Source organism: Thermomyces dupontii, assembly GCF_041956625.1.
Source record: "Thermomyces dupontii strain NRRL 2155 unplaced genomic scaffold VTN31scaffold_1, whole genome shotgun sequence".
Classification (NCBI taxonomy): Eukaryota; Fungi; Ascomycota; class Eurotiomycetes; order Eurotiales; family Trichocomaceae; genus Thermomyces; species Thermomyces dupontii.
In genome coordinates this window covers 2,199,435-2,218,332 of record NW_027192307.1, presented here as the reverse complement: position 1 = coordinate 2,218,332, position 18,898 = coordinate 2,199,435, and the positions used below count along the sequence as shown (strand labels likewise).

General features: G+C 52.9%; 8 protein-coding genes across 8 annotated transcripts; 3 read left to right on the top strand and 5 right to left on the bottom strand.

Annotated features, from left to right (window-relative positions):
* Positions 1-1,113: 1,113 nt before the first annotated feature.
* VTN31DRAFT_829 (uncharacterized protein) lies at positions 1,114-2,484 on the top strand (the record flags this gene model as incomplete). The annotated part of the gene is made up of 2 exons (XM_069408376.1): positions 1,114-1,393; positions 1,832-2,484. 2 exons carry the CDS (start codon positions 1,114-1,116, stop codon positions 2,482-2,484), a joined length of 933 nt encoding a protein of 310 aa, XP_069263685.1.
* A 777-nt stretch (positions 2,485-3,261) lies between these two features.
* Positions 3,262-4,650, bottom strand: VTN31DRAFT_828 (uncharacterized protein; the record flags this gene model as incomplete). Its single annotated transcript, XM_069408375.1, has 2 exons — positions 3,262-4,562; positions 4,617-4,650. 2 exons carry the CDS (start codon positions 4,648-4,650, stop codon positions 3,262-3,264), a joined length of 1,335 nt encoding a protein of 444 aa, XP_069263684.1.
* A 3,564-nt stretch (positions 4,651-8,214) lies between these two features.
* Positions 8,215-10,056, bottom strand: VTN31DRAFT_827 (uncharacterized protein; the record flags this gene model as incomplete). Its single annotated transcript, XM_069408374.1, has 3 exons — positions 8,215-9,310; positions 9,365-9,947; positions 10,026-10,056. 3 exons carry the CDS (start codon positions 10,054-10,056, stop codon positions 8,215-8,217), a joined length of 1,710 nt encoding a protein of 569 aa, XP_069263683.1.
* Positions 10,057-10,314: 258 nt separating this feature from the next.
* Positions 10,315-11,082, top strand: VTN31DRAFT_826 (uncharacterized protein; the record flags this gene model as incomplete). Its single annotated transcript, XM_069408373.1, has 4 exons — positions 10,315-10,407; positions 10,510-10,662; positions 10,740-10,911; positions 10,970-11,082. The coding sequence occupies 4 exons, from the start codon at positions 10,315-10,317 to the stop codon at positions 11,080-11,082; spliced, it is 531 nt and encodes a 176-aa protein (XP_069263682.1).
* A 542-nt stretch (positions 11,083-11,624) lies between these two features.
* Positions 11,625-13,154, bottom strand: VTN31DRAFT_825 (uncharacterized protein; the record flags this gene model as incomplete). The annotated part of the gene is made up of 4 exons (XM_069408372.1): positions 11,625-12,239; positions 12,296-12,583; positions 12,649-12,959; positions 13,016-13,154. The coding sequence occupies 4 exons, from the start codon at positions 13,152-13,154 to the stop codon at positions 11,625-11,627; spliced, it is 1,353 nt and encodes a 450-aa protein (XP_069263681.1).
* Positions 13,155-13,846: 692 nt separating this feature from the next.
* Positions 13,847-15,091, bottom strand: VTN31DRAFT_824 (uncharacterized protein; the record flags this gene model as incomplete). The annotated part of the gene is made up of 2 exons (XM_069408371.1): positions 13,847-14,990; positions 15,054-15,091. 2 exons carry the CDS (start codon positions 15,089-15,091, stop codon positions 13,847-13,849), a joined length of 1,182 nt encoding a protein of 393 aa, XP_069263680.1.
* Positions 15,092-15,630: 539 nt separating this feature from the next.
* VTN31DRAFT_823 (uncharacterized protein) lies at positions 15,631-16,468 on the bottom strand (the record flags this gene model as incomplete). Its single annotated transcript, XM_069408370.1, has 3 exons — positions 15,631-15,930; positions 15,984-16,225; positions 16,279-16,468. The coding sequence occupies 3 exons, from the start codon at positions 16,466-16,468 to the stop codon at positions 15,631-15,633; spliced, it is 732 nt and encodes a 243-aa protein (XP_069263679.1).
* Positions 16,469-17,961: 1,493 nt separating this feature from the next.
* Positions 17,962-18,336, top strand: VTN31DRAFT_822 (uncharacterized protein; the record flags this gene model as incomplete). Its single annotated transcript, XM_069408369.1, has 2 exons — positions 17,962-18,063; positions 18,124-18,336. The coding sequence occupies 2 exons, from the start codon at positions 17,962-17,964 to the stop codon at positions 18,334-18,336; spliced, it is 315 nt and encodes a 104-aa protein (XP_069263678.1).
* Between the last annotated feature and the right edge of the window lie 562 nt (positions 18,337-18,898).

Below are 18,898 nucleotides of genomic sequence, written 5' to 3'. Positions count from 1 at the left end.
TCGACTTAGCAAAGCCAGAGTCGAAGTGCCGCCGTGTTGGGATGGCCATGAGCAAAACCAACAAGTTCACTATCTGATTCTGCCCTTGTGAACTTTGTGAACTCTTTGTGACGAGGACAGGGCGGCGAATGGTCGAGTATGGCCCTCTGATAGGCTTGAGATCTCTCGGAACAATCTCCCATTCGACCGTGTCCCTGAATCCCGGCCACAGGGAGGGGTTTAACAGAGTCCAAAGGTCGACCGCACCAACAGCGGCTTGATATTCCAGAAGCTCGCGGGGCGGCGGGACATGCAGGGATGATTGGCCATTTCTAGCGCTCAGCGCGGTAAGCCAGCAAATGCTGGTAGGCATTTCATAGTTATGTTATGTATGTACGGAGTAGTATGTACGCATACAGGAGCAGCAGGGTCATTGAAGATTATGGAAATTCAACTCGCTTCCTTTCGTGCGGGGAGGATGGGACAGACAGCAAAGTGGCAGGTAAATTAAGATACCAGAATTGGCAGTGGGAGGGGCCCGACTGCTGCCGAGGCCAAATGTCTTTTTCCGATTCTCGGTCCCGGTGAGGTCGAGTCGATGTCATCCGGTGGCAAGTCGAATCAAGATACATATGTAGTATGTACGGAGTATGGGTGGGAGAATTGAGCATCGAGTAATATCCCTTGAGAAAACACCGGATAGAGTATGTAGTCCATCTTCAGTCTGGTGATCGTCGCTGTGAACTGTTGAAGCAAGCAAGAAAGAGACTACTTGGCGGAGGTCATAGCGCCGGTGAACAGGGACGAGAATCGAGACTCGAATCAAGGTTAGGTGTTTTTTTTTCCGCCCGAATCGACTTCGGCACATACTCAAGGCGGATCGGCGTGAATTAGTCATCGCCCCTCGCGAAGAAAAGGAAAATTCCCGATACATTCGCACTTCACGTCTGAACATCGCTTTCTCTTCTCAACGCCCTTATCAGCCCTCATAACTGGCAAGTACATCTGCCGCTGCTTGGGTTGACAGCCTGCAGGCACCGGCTGCAGGCAACGTCTCTCTCCGTTCGGGCTTTGCTTTCTGCCATACGCATTCGTACCCGAGAACCCTTCGGATCTCCAGTGTGCGTGCCCACCATGTCGAGTTACAACGGGCGGCGCGCCCCCAACTTCTCGCAGTACCTGGAGGATTTGAATGCCGTCCCATCGCCGTTTGAGCAATCAGCTCAGCAGAGTGATTTCAACATCGATGCCGAGCTGGCTCTGTTCACCAATGCCGAGTTCTACGACTTTGGCCATTTCGGCGACCTGAACATGCCGCCTGTCTCCTACGAGTCGTCCGAGACGAAGACTGAGCATCAGGACCATGCGGGCATGGACAAGCAGCAGAATGTCGACTATGTCGACTTCTTCAATGGTGAGTACTGTCCCGTGTTCGCTGATTCTACGCTTCGCCTGGCATGGCCATGAGGCACGAACACCTCTGCCGAGTTTCGTGGTTACTTCCGTGTGTGTGTGTGCATGTTTACCCATGTGTTTGCCACTTTTTATTTGCCGTGGGTTCCAATATCAACTGCATGGATGCAGCCTTGTACTTTGATCTGCAGTCTGGCCCATCCAGCTAGCAGGGGTGTGCGGTTTTAGCGGCCGCAGCGATTGGCCGCCAGGCACGAACTGCACCTGCTCGATCACGTCATCTGCACGTGACCTGGTGCATTTTCGACGTTGCAGACCCTTGAGCGTTGCTGAGATGCGATTTTCTTGATTTTACGTGTCTTTTGGATGGCATTTCTCTCCGTGCCAGGTCGTTGCGCTTGGATTGTTGAAGCTGAGTTCTAACTTGGCGCTTGTGCAGCGGACCTTAACCACATCCCGGAATATCCCTCGACGGACTTCCAGCCCTCCGAGTCGCAAAATTACTTCTCCATGTCGTCGCCATTCACAACAGTGCCGCCAGTGCAGAATGCGACCTACAGCACAGTCCCTCCTGCGGACAAGTCCAATCCCGTCACATCCCGGGCTCCTCCGGCCGCGGCTCCCACATCAATAGCGACACCTGCCGCTCCCACCCAAACCGCCGGGACCAAGCGGAAACAGGATCCCAAGACCATGGATGAGGCCGCTCGATTAGCCGCCGAAGAGGACAAGCGGCGCCGAAACACTGCCGCCAGCGCCCGATTCCGCATCAAAAAGAAGTTGCGCGAGCAAGCGCTGGAGCGCACCGTCAAGGAAACAACGGAAAAGAACGCACAATTGGAGGCGCGCGTGTCACAGCTCGAGTTGGAGAACCAATGGCTGAAGAATCTCATCACCGAGAAGAACGGCGGTGACCTCGACGGACACAAGAACGAGGCCGACATTGCGCAGATGTTCAAGAAATTCCTCGCGCAGAAGAACGAGCGTGAGAATGCCGCCAACAAGGATTCGAAGCCCGCAACTACGACTACGAGCGTTGCAACATCCACGGTCAGCACATCAAGTGTCGGCACCTCGACATCGTCTGCTTAACCAGACCAAAAGCGCTTGAACTTAATGACGCGCCTAATGCGCACCTGAACGGGTTGGACGTCTTTTCTTTTTCTAGTTCTAGTAGATGATTTGGCGTTTTCTAGTTACGTGTCATGAGGACTGTTCGGGACGGGTGGTATTCTCACGTGTCATTTTTTTTTCGGTTTGTGATATCTACAAGGTGGAAACTAGGGAGGATGTTACAATACACCATTCCACGAGTATATTCGAGACAGGAGCCTTCAGACCAGGACCAAGTCTCGTAGTTGAGTACTGCCGTACCTCGGGTTGGTCACTCTCTCAAACATGTCTGCAATCATTGCATGAAATCACAACTCAACGACTTAATATATACAGCATCAAACATGGAATGAAAGGAAAAAAAAAAAAAAAGAAACACTCAAGAGAGGAATCGGAAGAATCCGCCCAGCGCGATTGATCGATCATATCCGAATCATCAACTGTGGAACACCAACCAACCGAGCAAAACCATTGAATGGCAGCAGACATGTGGTATCACCATACGAAAAAAAAAGAACTAAGAAACCCAAGAGCAACCGCAACCGCAAGCAGAATCACAACGCAGCGAACAATGACGGACCCTCGGAAGCAAAAAAAAAAAAAAAAAAAAAAAAAAAAAGGGAAATTGGGGAGACCTGTCCTGACGAAACAAACACGAGTGATCAAGAAAAAGCAAAACAGCAGACGTGTACTTTAGTCCGTGTACGTATATGCATAATAGTTTGGATTAATTCATCTCATTCCCGGATTCAAAAGTCAAGCGTTCTCATGATTCCTCTCGTTAGGCTGTGTGGGTGAATCGTCATGATCGTTGTCATGTTTCTCATTCTCGTCGCTCGTTTCGCTGCTGATTTCCCCCCATCCGGAGCTGCGTCGGCTGATCCGTCCCGCGGGGGTTGCGTTGTTCGGGCTTGATGTCGATGATGTCAGCGGGTTATTGGTCAGCGGGCTGCTGCCGCCGATGCTGCCGGCCACGCTGCCGTTGCGACTGTGCGACTGCAGGCCGCTGCGGATGCTGCCCGCGTCGCGGTTGTCGCCGCCGCTGACTTTGCTGCCGGCGATGAAGCTCGTGCGTTCGCCGGCTCCGGGGGTTAGTGGGGAGGTGCCCGTTGTAGAGTAGACGCTGGTGCGCTCCGCGCTGGCATGTCCGCCCATGCTCGGTCGGCTAGCACTGACCACCCCCGAGGCGTTGGTCACGGAGGTGTTGGACGCGTCGGCGCCGCCGGCGTTGGGGCCGCTGAGGACGCTCAGCGGGAGGCTTTCGCGACTCCCGCCGAAGACGGACGACGGGGCAATCGCGCGGATCGAGGCGTTGGTGTCTAGCGAATTGCGCCGGCGGCGCTTCGACGATGACGCCAGCGTCAGGATGGACGCATTGTCTGTCAGCAGGCCGTTGGCCGTGGCGGCGTGGTACGTAACTGGCTGCTGTGTTGTGGCTAGATGCTGAGGTAGTGCCGGCAGTGACGAGTGCGGATACTGGGCGCTGAACTGAACTTGCAGCTGGGCCCCAGAGGCGGAATTAGTATGCGAATGATGATTCTGGTTGCCGCCGTACAAGGTGGCTGACGGTGCGGTTGATTGTACCGTCGTCAGCGTCGTCGTCAGCGACCGGACTGAAGGCGTCGGCGACGAAAATGTGCTTCCTTCTCCGCCGCCCGTCGTTGGTGCGTTCCCCGTCACCATCGTCCCCGCTTTGGAATATCCCGTCTCGGACCGCGCTGTGTCGCCATTCGTAGATACCGTCGGCGCAGTCGACTTGGCGCTTGTCTCCGGAGCTTGGTTATCGAGACTGGAGCTCCGCGCACTGACGGAGTCTCGCGGGAAATCTTGTGTGTCAGAATTCGCATCGGTAGCGTCTCGGTGTCGCACCCCCGAAACGGTGCCCGATAGTGGATATGGGTTGTTCTTGACCGGCGTCGGTTCCTGTTTCTTGCCTTTTGATGCGCTCGCTCCGGTCCGCTTACTTGACGATCCGTTCATGTGGTCCGCCGACGAGTTCTTCAGGTGGGTCAGCCGTTTCACCCAGCTTGAGAACGGCCGCCGTCGTGCCTGGCGATCTGTATAGCGGTCAGCTACTGACTTCTTGGTCGCTGAAGACATGTACACCGTACCTCGAGAGTTGGTCGATGTTTGCGCCATGGCCATAATTTCAAGGGGTCTTGTGCGGAGTCGATTAAATTATTGCACAGTGAGCGAATGACTCCACGGATAAGTCATTTATAGGTAAAGATGAATCGGTCATGTAGAGCGCAGCGGACAACTAAGCTCTTCGGCCTGCAGTAAATGCTGTGTGCACCCGAATCAACCAGATCAATGTGGAATGGGAGTTCGTCAGGCCGCTCCGGCTCCGTTACCCAAGCTGTGCGCCAGGGATAGACAGGCCAGCCCGTCATCGATTGCCATTATAGTCACGTGATTATACCGCAACGTTCATGATTGGAGACGCTGCAATCCTACGGCATTGATGTTACAGCAAGGGGTTGTAACTTTAGCACTGACTGCGATCCGATCGAAGAAGCTTCAACGGAGCTTGTCGCTTGTCATTCAACAAAGAAGCCAGGCTGAGTAACAGAGCTTATTAAACTGCAAAATAATTTGCCGATATATCACGTGATAGACCGTGCTAACCGAATGAGGAAATCAAGCGGTACTACTCCGTAGTTCTTTGTAGAAGCGCACCTTCCTTGAGCTCCATGCGTGCATATCAATGCGTCAAGGCCGATGATTTCCTGAAAGAGGCCATATTTGCTGGCGCAAAGTGATAGAAATATTTTGGACATGATACGCAGCAGAAATCCCGGTCCACACGGCCTGCCCCAGCTGCAGCGTCGTCATCATCCATCCGCATTGGAAGCGTGAAACTGGAATCATGCCCCCCAAAGCGGCGATCAAACCACTGCCGCCGGACGTGGCGGCGAAAATGAAGTCGTCCATCTCCATCACTCATCTGAATGGGGTGGTGGTAGAGTTGGTCAAGAATGCTCTTGACGCCGATGCCGGCCACATCGACATCGTAGTCGACTATGGAAGGGGAGGCTGCGTGGTGGAAGATGATGGCCACGGACTTTCCACAGCCGAGTTCATGGAAGGCAGTGGCTTGGCCAGGCCACATCGTATGTTGCTTCATTCACCATATTGTCCTGGATACTCACCATCATCATAGATACATCCAAGGCCGGCCGTGGTAATATCTTTGGGTCCAAAGGCCTGTTCCTGGCAGCGTTGGCTGCAATGTCATTGTTGACTATCACCTCCCGTCACTTTGACGAGCTGGAGACAAGCACCCTTATCCTCCACCGCTCGAAAGTCGTCTCCAGGCTGATTCCTTCTCCTGTCCATCATGGCTTGAACCACAGACATGGCACCCGAGTGACTGTCAACGACTTGTTTGGCAACATGCCGGTCAGAGTCAAGCAGAGGGCCTTGTCATTGCAAAAAGGTGGTGATGTAGACAAGGAATGGAACGAACTAAAGCGAATGTTGACTGCTGTGGGTCTCGCGGTTGCACGACCGTTCAAGTTCCGACTGTCGACCGCTGATAAAAGTCGGACAATGACTCTGAGAGACCAAGCATCGCCGGGTGAGGGTGTAGGGGATGTTGAACGCACACGATCTATTCTCTGCCAGGCCGGCCTGATTTCGCGAGAAGTAGGCGATTGGATCACGTTGTCTGCCAGCACCCTTGACCTCTCAATTAGGGCGTGCCTATCTTTAGTTCCTTGTGCTACCAAGCAAGTCCAGTTCATTTCGATTGGTATTCTGCCAGTGTTCAACACGTTTGACAACCCCAATCCTATCTACCGTGAAGTCAATAAACTATTTGCCGCTTCGAAGTTTGGCCTGGACGAATCGTCGGGTTCAAAAGAGCAAAATCCCGTTACAAAAGGCTCGACAAAGGGTGTTGATCGTTGGCCCATGTTTCACATTCGGATCGACATTTCCAACTCATGGGAAATGTTTGATCAGTGTGAAACGATTCTGGAATCAAACAGAGCTCTTCAGCATATCATAGATGTTCTAGGAGCTATGATTAACCAGTTCCTGGACCAGCACCATTTTCGACCACGCGGGTTGAAGCGACCGAAGACGTTCGATGCGAAAGCTGTACAGCAAGCACATGTGACGCAAATCGCTAAGACGAATGATATTGAGAGAGCAGCACACCAGAATGCCTTCGTGACCAGGGGCACTGAGGAAGGATTGGACAGTCAGATAAAGTTCCCTGCCTTTCGGAGGCAGTCTTGTGACGCAAGCTTCAGGAACTGGTCGCGAATCAAAAGCGGTAGCGAGAGGAATCTCGAAGAGCTCCTATCATGTCCGCGCAAGCCAGATAATGCACACTTTGCACCCGACCAGGCTCGGCAAACGGAAAACGAGCATCAAAGTCCGGGAAGGGGAGATGAGCTTGTCTATTGGACTGACCCTACCAGTCGCCGAACGTTCTTAGTCAATTCGCGAACTGGGCAGTGTCTGAAAGCGAGAGATGCCGGCAGGAGTAATTCAGAACAGCTTGCAATCAGGAATCGACCCTGCTCTGCCGGGATGGTAACAGGCCGCGTCACTAGGGACACGATAGTCCGACCACAGTCGGCGCCAGCTAGGAGCAGTTCTCACTGGCTGGAATCAGTCATGGACAAGTGGCGGAACCCAGTGTTTGCTCGCACGGAAGAACCGATCGTCTCTGTGTCTTCACTTACAAATGAGCCTGGGAATCCGCCAATGTCACACTTTTGTGTTGGCAACGACGGCGGGGCTGGAATAACTGGCTCGGGTGAGAAACTGACTAAAAAGGGACTGGCAGAAGCGAGGATTATTGCCCAGGTCGACCGAAAATTCATTCTCCTGCGAGTGGCAAGTTCAGCTGGCAAAGGTGAGATGCTGGTCCTGGTCGACCAGCATGCTGCGGACGAACGATGCCGAGTCGAACAGCTGTACGCTGATATGTTTGTGTCGGAAACGTGCATTGACTCACAGCGGGTTTCCATCAACACATTCGACCTAATAGAGCCGATTGACTTCATGATCCAGCGATCTGAAGCCCCTCTCTTTGCCCAATATCATCCGTTCTTCGCATCTTGGGGTATTCACTACACAATATGTGACGTATCCGGAAACAAACCAAGGATCTCAATCACTGCGCTCCCGACCCTGATTACGGAACGCTGCCGCACGGAACCGAAACTGATCATCGACCTGTTGCGGGAAGAGATCTACAGCCAGAATGACACTGGTGCAAAACCCATTCGCCCGAGTCGTGTCTCCTCGACATCAATGCCTCTATGGATTGATTGGATAACGTCGTGTCCGAAGGGCGTAGTCGAGCTGTTGAAGTCTCGCGCATGCCGGACAGCGATCATGTTTCATGATCCATTGTCAATGGAAGAGTGCCAGTCATTGGTCACACGGTTATCGCGATGTGCGTTTCCCTTTCAGTGCGCTCACGGGCGGCCATCTATATTTCCTGCATCGAATCTCGATGTTCTGCGATTGGGCCAGTTGGGTAGCAAATTGGATAGGGATGAGCGGGGGTTTATAGAGGCGTTTCGGGCATGGAAATAATATGTAATTACTTCGAATCATACATATAATTTCAGAGAACGTATATAGACTTTTCCAACGTTTGGACACTGCTTTTTCGACTCAACATACGTACATACATATCTGACCCAACGTCGACCGGATTCAGGAAATGGAAAACATGCCAGCTAATCACGCCTTGGCCTTCCTGCTACTCCTCGTCCTCCTCGCAGGCGGACCACTGGGGGACGATGCCACAGGCGTCTGCGGCTCCGGTTCAGGTTCAGCCTGGACCTTTCGTGCCCGAGTCTTCCTCGGGGTTTGCTTCGGGACCTCCGCGACGGGGTCGACGGGTTTCGCGGGCTCAGGCTCGGGCTGGGGTTGTTGAGCCTCAGGCTCCGGTTGCGACTGCGCCTCGGGCTCAGGCTCGGGCTGGGGCTCCGGGTCGGATTTGGTCTTTCTCGATCTGGTGGATTTCTTGGGGGTGTGCTTTGAGGGGGTCACGGGGGTTTTGGTCTTGGTGGCAGGGGTTGGGGGTTCTGGTTCCGGCTGGGGGTCGCGCTCTGCAGCCTCCTCGGGCTGAGGCTGCGGCTCAGGCTCATCGGACTTGGCCTTTTTGCCCCTGCTCTTCTTCGAGGGCTGTTTGGGGGTATCGGCGGGTTTTTCAGCGGCGGGGTTTGTCGCGGGTTCTTCGGGCTGGGCCTGAACTTCTGGCTGAGCCTCCGGCTCGGGTTCGGGCTGAGGCTCAGGTTGCGTTTCAGTCTCGGGCTGCACGCCGTTCGTCGCCGTAGACGGTGCAGGGGTCTCGTCGGTAGAACCCTTGGTAGAATCCTCTCGGACAGCGGAAACCTGATCAACGGACTTGATGGCCGGCGCCTCAAACTCATAATCCATGAGCTGCTTCAACTTCTCCGCTTTGAGGTTACGCCGCTTCTGCTCCAGCTGGATGCTCTTGGCCCACTTGTCGCGCGTCTTGCCGCGCTCGAGCCGCTTCTTCTCGATCTTGTTCCACGGCGTCTTCTTGAACCGGCGGTTGGCGCCCTTCCAGATGTCCGGGTGCAACTGCTCCGACGGCACGAACTTGCATTTCAGGATGTGACCGTACATGAGGTAGTTGTCCATCGTTTCGGCGACAATCTTGGCCACGGTGGCCGAGGCGAATTCGATGAAGGCGTAGTGCTTTGATCGGCCGGTGATGCGGTTGCGGGAGAGCCGCAGGCGGGTGATTTCTCCGAATTGGGAGAAGTAGGCGCGCATCTGGTGCTCGTAGAAACCGTGGGGGATACGACTGTATCCTGGTTAACACAAAGCTAATGACTGCCGTGCGAAAATTGGCACTTACCCAACATAGATCGTCCCCGGCTCTTCTGGCTCATTGAGCTTCTTCTTCTGTTTCTTCTGAATCTTGCGTTTGGTTTTCTTCGAGTCTGGGATGCGAGGAACCGGCTGGCCGGGCTCATAGCCCTCGTCTCCCGAGGGATCCTGCTCATCGCCGCTGCTCTCGAAACCTTGGACGAGCTGGGCGATTTGGTCGTCAATATCATCTTCGTTTTCGTCGGACTCGGACTGGCGCTCTTCCGAGGGAGCTTTCTCCGTCTTCTTCTTTTTCGCCTTCACGTCCGCAGGCTTCTTCTCCTTCTCCTTCTTTTCCTCCACTTCCTCCTCCTCGGACTCGGAAGCGTTTGGTTCGGCACTGCTATCGCTATCATCGCTCAAGAAATCGGCCGCCCGCTTTCGCGGCGCAGCCTTGCGAGTGGACTCTCCTCCATTGACGCCATTCGCAGCTGCGGAGCCATTGGTCTTGTCCTCTGACTTCTTCTTTAGAATCGATTTCAGCGGTTTTTCCTCCTTAGTCTCCTTTGTCGTTGCTGATAACACTTTCTTCGATTTTTTGGCCGGAGGATCTGCTGGAGCGGTTTGCGCTGCTGCGGGTTGTTAGCAGAGGAAACAAAAACCATGACCGAACAATAATGGAAGTTATTTAGAAGCAATCAATCGCATACCCTTGCGTTTTTTCTCCTTTTCCACAGACATGTTGCTGGTTCCAGCTCTGATGATTCTGAGAAGAGCGCAAAAACCCTGGGTAGATTTTTTGTTGTAGTATCAAGCTATCGTATTGTACGGTAAAATTACAGATTTTCCGGTTCCAGGCTCATCCGCTAAACCTAACAAGGCTAGCGCTCATGATAGGTCTCCACATACGTGACAGAACGGCGCTCTTCCGTATCACTGAGTCCTGAGCAGAACCGAGTCCAATGCTTGAGCTTCACGAAAACCAAATCCGTTCAAGCCATGGGCAAAAACACCGGCAAGCTATCGCACGAGGAGATATGGGATGACTCCGCGCTAGTCAAGTCATGGGATGAGGCAGTGGAAGAATACCGCGTATGTACGAGCGCTCCTCACATACTCCCAACTCTTTTTTTTTGTAGTATTCATGTTTATCCTCGAGCTAACTTCAATTGCTGGAGTTAATTATTATTATAGCACTACCATAGCATTCATGCTCGAGGCGAAAATGTGGAAGAGATCTTGAAAAAGGCCGAGGAAGAAGGCATTGAGCGCGCGGTGCAAAGCGTCACAGGCGGTGACCAACAACAGGGTGGTCACCCGATGATGGTGGAGGACACCGGCGAGCAGGTAGCCAACCACACACGATGGGCGATTTCCGCGGAGGATCCTGCTTCGTGTTGGTTGCTGACGATGAGGGTGTCTAGCGGGACGAAGAAACCAACGAAGCTGAACAGGGGGCACAGACAGCGACGCATGAGACTGCTCCGACTGGAGACCAGGTTGCCGATGAACCCGGCGAACAACCGGACACTTCTGCTCAGGCGCAAGCCGCGGGTGCGACGGTGGCGAATGTTCCCGAAGCGATGTTGGGCCATGGTGAGCATGCAATCCTTTCGAATAACCCATGGAGGGGATCTTTCTGACGCCATAGCAGTGCAAGATCCGGCGCTGAAGAATCTCATGATGGCTTGGTATTTTGCGGGGTATTATACGGGTCTGTATGAGGGCCAGCGACTGCGAGAACAGCAACAGCAGCAGCAGCGGTGAGAGATGGCCTTTCGATCACAGTAATTCGCCATTGCAGTTCGCATCGTCAGGATACTTTGTGCCGGACGGCCAGCGCAGTCCGGGTGCACTTCGGCAGGCGGCCGACCTCCGATCTCGTCGTACGGACACGCTGTCGACGAGAATTGGTTACACAGTGTGTCGAGGCTTGGCTGAGGTTCAATTGCAACGACGATACGAGAATGACGTCCGTCCACTGCTCTCACACCGGATCCCCAGGCTCCATTAGATTATTCCGGATCTACCCTCCACGCCTAGTTGTAACGGCACATCATGAAAAGGCAGATTCTCAAGTGTCCCAGTCAATTGATACGATTGTGCACAGCCCGGCTCTTCGAAGCAAGTCTCCGTACCTAGATACAGCGTAGTACCGATCGCTCCCATTGTACCAATCATCCATATAGAAAACCATCAATCAACAACGGCATGGGTATTCTCAAAAAGAAAAACCATCAAAGTCTGGTACCATCTCCATGACATCACAAGACAAGAAAAGGAAAAAAGCGGAAGAGACTCAGATACCGTTACTGGTTAGTTGGCTTCTCACATCCGATCCGTCCAAGCAATGCCTTGCGATCGGCCTGATCGCCCAGAACCCCGCGGCGAGAACGCACCGAGCCGGTTTGCGAGAGTCTCGGGGCGGCATGGTCGGAGCCCGTACCATCCGCAGAAACAACGGGGGAAGACTCCTTGCTGCGCAGGCGCGCCTCGGTCTCGCTCTCCTCGTCTTCCTCCTCGTCCTCGCCGTCACTGCGCGAGTCTTCAGTGCTGCCAGAGCGGATGAAGCCGATCGCGATCTTGACGATCATCACGAACCAGAGCAGGTTCAGCACCAGCAGCGACAGCAGGAAGGACAGGAAGATCCACTTCACGGTCCGATTCATGCAGATGGGCCCGTCGATGTTGAAGTACGGCGCAAACAAGTGCGCGAACCGGTCCGGGTACCCATCGGTCGTCAACATCTCGGCCGTCGTGCCCGAGTAGCACCCGTAGGCCATGACATCGGGCACGTTCTTGTAGATCGACCAGCATAGCATCGGGAACAGGATTTGCCGTGCAACAAGCCAAGTGATGAGGAACACCACGAAGGCGGCGTTGCACAGGTTCTCGTACCCAAAGTACTTGAAGATTTTCGCAGTCTGCGTGGTGTTAGCATAGTTTCAGCTACCTTGAAGTTCAGTGACATATCTCGTACCGGCAGGAGAAAGTCAACGACATCCATCAGGCACAGCACGACATTGCTCACGTTGTAGAACCGGTAGATGTACGCTGACGCCACCAGAGTACTCGTGATGAGATGGTGCGTCAGCATCTGATAGTGATCCTTGCGCGGCGCCTCGATGTTGATCACAAAGATCTGCTGGAACCAAAAAGAGAGCTGTGTCAAGATGTACCACTTCTTGGCCATTCCCAGCTCCCGTTTGGGCCAATCGTACCAGATGGCCTTGAAATCACCCCAGTAGTTCGAATTCTTCCAGAGATACTAGCAAAGACGAACAAATCAGCCCAACAATGTCCTACGTCGCGCACTCCGGCTGGCATACCCACCATGCCAAAACTCCAGACGCTCAGATCGTAGACAAACAGCCACGCCTGCTCCGCGAATCGCATCGAGGCCTTCTTCTTCAACCCTGCCTTTCTCGCCAGCGGCCGGAAGATCCAATCAATGAACATCGCCCGGATCGCCGTGAGAGCCAGAATCGTGCTGAAAACATAGTACGCGTCATCCCAACCGGTGCTGTACAGACCCGTCTCGGGTTGGTAATAGGACAGCTGGAAAAAGGGCGTCGTAAACGATCGCACGGTCGGGTAGAGGTTGTGGGCGGCGAAGAGGGTCAACAGGATGGTCAAGGAGACCCCTAGAGCAGGTGCGTCAGCAATTTTGTCCTCTTTATTCCAAGGCATTGGACTCTACCGATCTGGTTGTTCACCGCCCACTCGCGGAACGTGGTCTCTCGCTTCTTCGACACGCGTCGAGACCCATTGGACGTGGATGTGCAGGCACTGAAGTCCTCGACTGATTGTTGTCGCGGCGGGGAGGACTGTTTTGCCATGGTGATTGATTGGGGGAGACAGGGGCAGAAAAGCAGACTCAAGACCAGAAGAAGATGGTCCAAGTGCCAGAGTAATCTAGCCAGCGTAACTCGAGGGACCAGACAGGCGGTTCATAGGTTTGTTGAACTTGACGATCTGAGAACTTGGGAGCTCTTGTTTTGCTTTTCGGGGCTGGTGGAACTCCTGGGAACTCCGCAAAATTCAATGGCCCCAGCAACAAACAATTAATAGGCACAAAGAATCAGATGTCACAGCACGATCCCTGGTTGAGTCCCAACAGATCTAAAAGGCCCATCAAGCAACCTTTTCTTGCTCTGTCGACCATTTCAAGGCGACACAATGAGACAAGGCCTCGAGGGTTGCAACTTGCAAGACTCGAGATTCGGGAAGTCGGAACTGACATGCATGACTCCTTCACCGCATAACTGACTGTTCCAAATCGCTGATCAATCAATTTGTCGCAATGGGTGTTATGACTACAACTAGGTTAGAGCCTGGAGTTGACCTCGGGGCCCTACCCCTCTTGACTCCGATGCCAGTCAATCCAGGATGCACGCAGTGTCGCGCGTGGCGGAGCTACTGGCGGAGAATATAGGTCGATCATGTTCCGAACGCCACTGGGCAGCAGCCAGCTTTCTGAACAATCATTGAGCTCATTTGCTACTCTATACTCCGTACTCTACTACTCTATTTATGTTTTTGGACCCCCGCTGGGCCGTGTCCCCTCCTCGGCATCTTCCAACCCCGCGGTGAGGTTGTCAACGAACTCGCCCGCATTGTTCCTTAATTGCGTCAGGTCGAGTCCACCATTTCTCCCGCGGCCCTGCATCACTCGAGAAATCGCCCGCGCAACTTCTTCTTCCTCCCAAATACTGCTCCCCGCCTTTGGTACGCTTGGGTCGCTGCTCTCCATCGCCACGACGGTGCGCCAGTAGATGTCGTCGCGGGCCTTGAGCGTGTTGTCGCGGACAACAGCATTGCGCGTCACGCTCAGACCATGAAGCTTCTTCAACGCGTTGCTGAGCGCGGTGATTCCCGCCCCAACGGCTTCGTCAACCTGCTCCGCAGGTGACGGCGGACTGAAGAAGAACCGCCCCGTGGCCGACAAGTAGATGAGAGCGGCGCACACTGCGTCAAATACGGCGAAAGAAAGCGGTCGTAGGAAGCTCATATTGTGGAAGAGACTCGGAGGTGGAATCTGGTTGGCAAGCACCAGAGGCGACGCCTTCGCGACAGGGTCGAAGGTGCACATCACGTAGATGTCAATAGCAGCCAGCACCATTGCACTGGTGGTGAACCATCTCCTCCATTTTCCAGCCTCGACTCCCGCAAACGGCGCCGAAGTCACCAACCCCAGCAGCGAGAGATGTAACAGATGAGGCAGCAGACTATGAAGTGGCAGGTAGAACAAAAGGCTCGATTTGAAATCGCCCGGAGTGCAAAACGCGCAGGAAATAAGCGCATCTGGCCCGAAGCGAAGGTAGATCTTCCGCGCCGCTAGCGAGGTCAATTTCTCCTGCAGCAGAGTATCCGCCTCCGTCAACGTCCGGCCCGGCCGATGACGAGCGAGTCGAGAAAATATAACCCCCACTGGCGTGTCCAGTCGAGAGCCTGTCTGACGGAACACATTTGGATCTGGCGCAAACGGGTGAATCGGCAAACTCAGCGTCAGAAACACGATGATGGCGGCGAATAAGACATTCAGTGCGCGGTTCGCGGAAGGAGGAAGTGGCCGGGGAGGAGGCCGAGATGCGACCACGGCTCGCAGATTGCGGTAGGCATTGATCGCCTTAGGGAGCAGAACGGGGCCGAAGAAGATCAAGAGCGATTTGAGACTGATCATTCGTATCGTTAGTTTTGTGACAGTAGTATCTCAAGTTTGAATGTTCGTTGCTTACTTTGAGAAGGTAAACAATGAAGCAAGTGAAGCACTCATCTTTGAACCCGTGCTGCATGTCTAGATTCCAGTGAAGTGGTATATTCGCTCGGCTTGAAGCCTGGACATGTTTGTCGATTGAAGAGTGTTGGAAAGTGTTAAAGTTCAGGTTGTTAACAATGACAGTGCCGACTGCCAACGCCCGACGAAACGTTGAAACTTCCGCAATTCGCAGCGAAGTAGGGGAAAGTTGTATGCAAATTGTAAACTCAAAGAAATTCGTTCATCCTTATTAACTATAGTTAGTATGTAAATAACTACTTACGTAGTAAATTGCAACAGTTTAGGAATTTGCACACTCGTCAGTGTCAACTGGGCCAACCCTAACAGTCGTATCAATTACCTAAGTTTCGAAGACCACGCCATGCTTGAGTGCTGTACTAATCATAAAGATGCCATAGCCTTAGATTAGAGCGATAATCACAATTGTATATCATGCGAAATGTCAGAAGTCAATATAAATACAAAACGATTGGGTATATTTCTGAGGAAACAACTGAACCCAAGACCCCATGAAACGCCTCCCTGCAAAATCCTGGTCACACTTCTCCCTTCAAGGCCGGGTGATGAGCCAACTTCGGCGTCATTACATGGGCTTCTGAGGCGGTCCTCATCTCGACCGGGCTGGTCGGACTGGAGATCTTCAAGGGAAATCGCTTCGAGTTTCGAAAAGACGTTCGGGTACTGGAACGATACGAAGGGAGCGTGTCGCCACGGTTCAGACCCAGCTGGAAGGACCGATGACTGCTCTTACGCTCGACGACCTTGTCCGCGACGGCGCCGTAGGAACGGACTTGACGAGCGGTGAGGTTGTTCTCGCTATCTGCAAAGATGAAACTCTGTGAATCCGGTAAGTTTGACGCTCCAGAATCTAGCCAGGGAAAATACATACAGCAAAGAAATTGAGGATCCCAGCGGTCATAGAGAGAAGGCCTGCAGACGCAATGATCCTCCAGAAAGGGGTGTCCAAAGCTTTCTCGCTGTACGCTTCATTGTTGAGGTATCCAAGCACCGAACACCCGAGCACGATCATAGCGAGGGAGAGAACCATCAGCCCAGACTCCGGGCCCAGCTGTGGCCAGAAGCGGCTGAAGAAGTTCTGAAACATCGGCAACTCGGAGAAGATGAGGAAGACTAGAACAGGGGTCAGTTCAGGTCAGAGGCCCGTCGATTGGGCGTAGACTTACTGCTCACGCTTGCAGTCACGACATGACTGACGGACTCGAAGAAAAAGAATGCGTTGTTCAGCTTAATCTTGACAATCATCACCACGCTGGCGGCAATTACATCCAGCAGAGCGACGATATTGACGACCCGGAGGATGTTGAGAATCACATACCCTGGCCCTGCCAGGGAACCTTTGAACAGGCCAGCCATAAGCAAGGGAAACGATTGTTTTCGTAGCCGCGAATATCGGATCAAGACCCGCTGTCCACTCGAAGAAGTAAGAAAGAAGAGTCGTCGCGATCTGACCAGCGGGCGTAGATTAGAAGGAAGAAATACAACTGCAGCTCATAAAGGAAGCTGAGATTTGGATCTAAGTCAACAACATGGCGATGCTGAAGAAGACTTTGTCCTCCCAGGCTGAGTCATCTCGACTGCAGAATACTAGCATGCAAAGGGTCTGGACTGTTTATTGAGGCGCACAATGCGTCTTTGGTACTTTGAGGCTCTTGAAACAATGACTATTCATGACGAACAATAGTGGCCATTCAACTCTTCTGTTGTCCCAGCCATTGATGCTGGGTGAAGATTGAGCAGAGCAACGCGACTCATTGGGCGGCCGGCTCTATTGTCTGTCCATTCAAGCAAAAGCTTGGTTATCTTTGATCCATTCCAAAGCGATCTTATTGTTGATGGGCATGTATCCGTTTCGACCCTGGAATGGAGTGGCTGTGAGTGCAAGATGCATAGAGAGATGAAACTCGTTGATGCCTTTAGCGCCTGACCTTCCTGAAGTAGAAATTGGAAAACCTGAAAAATCTTATGTAAGCGCCTTCTTTCAGACATTTCTAGCCGCCCAGGTCGACGAAACCGCAACTTTCTGCGAGCTCCTAGATCGATGTATGATTGCCCTCCATCCCACAGATTTAGCTTGCATTGTGAAGACTGCAAGTCGTGACTTCGTGCCTCACTACGCACGGCCGTGCTAAAACCCGCAAGGATCTCAAAGTTACCTCCCAAGACTGCTCGAGATCGGCTGCCTGTCTTGTCTATCCGCGGCGCTTACAACAGACTCCCTCCATAACCCTGCACGTTCTAGGTTTTGAAAGGGTATGGCTACATGTATTATCTATCCTCATACCCTCTACTTTTTCCATTTCTGAGGGCTGCAAGGTGATGGGAGGTAATGCCGGCACTCCGGCACGAGCACCGGAACCCAGCCTTGATTCTGTTCTAAGCGTATGATGGACCCTGGACGCCGGTGGGCAGCGGGGGCTGGATACTTATTGTCTACAGTAGAACTACACATCTGCTATTTGCGTAGTCTAGCACCCTTACAAATACTCCTCATCTCTTGAGCGTCAGACCTGGGACATACCGCAGCATCGTCCGTGGCCAATACCAGAGATATCGAGGACCCTATGGTCAATGTAAAGACATCCAAGCCTCAATTGATCCAACAGCTGATCCCCGACCTGAAGTCCGGTGGTGAAGTATCCAAAATACTCTGGGAACGTTGGCGTCATGCGACGATCCGAATATAAGTGCAATTTCCATTTAGTCCGATAAAACAAGAGACTGAGTATCGTAGCGATTCATGGCCTCAACCCCACCAACAAAGAGTTCCATGCTGAAGAGGCTTGGATGTCTGGCATAAGCTGTGGCTAAGGGACTTTCTCCCTGCCCAGTTACCTCGTGCGACGATCATGCTATTTGGGTATAACTCCAACTTGGCCTTTCAATCCTCAGCAGCAGGTGTTAGGGAGCATGTCGACAATCTCTTGAGCAGACTATGGCTAGCCCCTCAGGTAAATGGAACCAGGAATCAGCCCGACGGTCTTACCTACCCTAACCGGACGGAATACTAGGGAGCCGAAGTGAGGCCGTTGATATTCATCGCCCACAGACTAGGCGGCAAAGTCGTCAAACGAGCCCTTGTGCAGGCCAAATTCGGGGAGAAGTACTTCTCCATCTACTCGACTACCCATGGCATTGTATTCTTTGGCACTCCCCATCGAGGAAGTGTCCCTGGCCAGATTTGGCGATATCGTCCCAAAGATCACAAGGACCATCGTTGGTAATCAAATTCATTGATGTCTGCGTTGAAACAGAACGAGTTCTGCGCTAGTGAGCTAATTCAGAGCTTTCAGCAATTGGTTGAGAGTTATCAGTTCATCAGCTTCATGAAACGAGGTCACTGAAGGGCATAGGATTGGTTCATCTCCCGCTTGCTTTGGTACAGGTCGCCAGTTTCATGCAGCAAAGCACCGTCAGTGTCAGCGAATACTTGACTCTGTTAAAGGACGGAGAAGACACGCAGGCAGAGTTCAAGATGCCTACACTGAGCCAAATCAAAGAAACGCAGCCTAGAGCTGTCGAGATTCTCTCCGTGATGGCCTACCTTGACCGGCACGAAATTCCCAAGGCGATGAAAAAATGATCGCCTGCCGGCACTCGTCAAAGCACTCAGCGAACTGAAAGCATTCTCTCGATCACAGAAGGACGGGTGGCAGGTTCATTTTCTCCTCATCGTCTTGTCCAATTGGTGACGCGACAATTGATTGTATTTTGGGGGAACGATGCATTATTTGCTCCGGAAGGTTTGGCAAGGGCGTATGAACTCTATCCGGATGCCACGTTCGG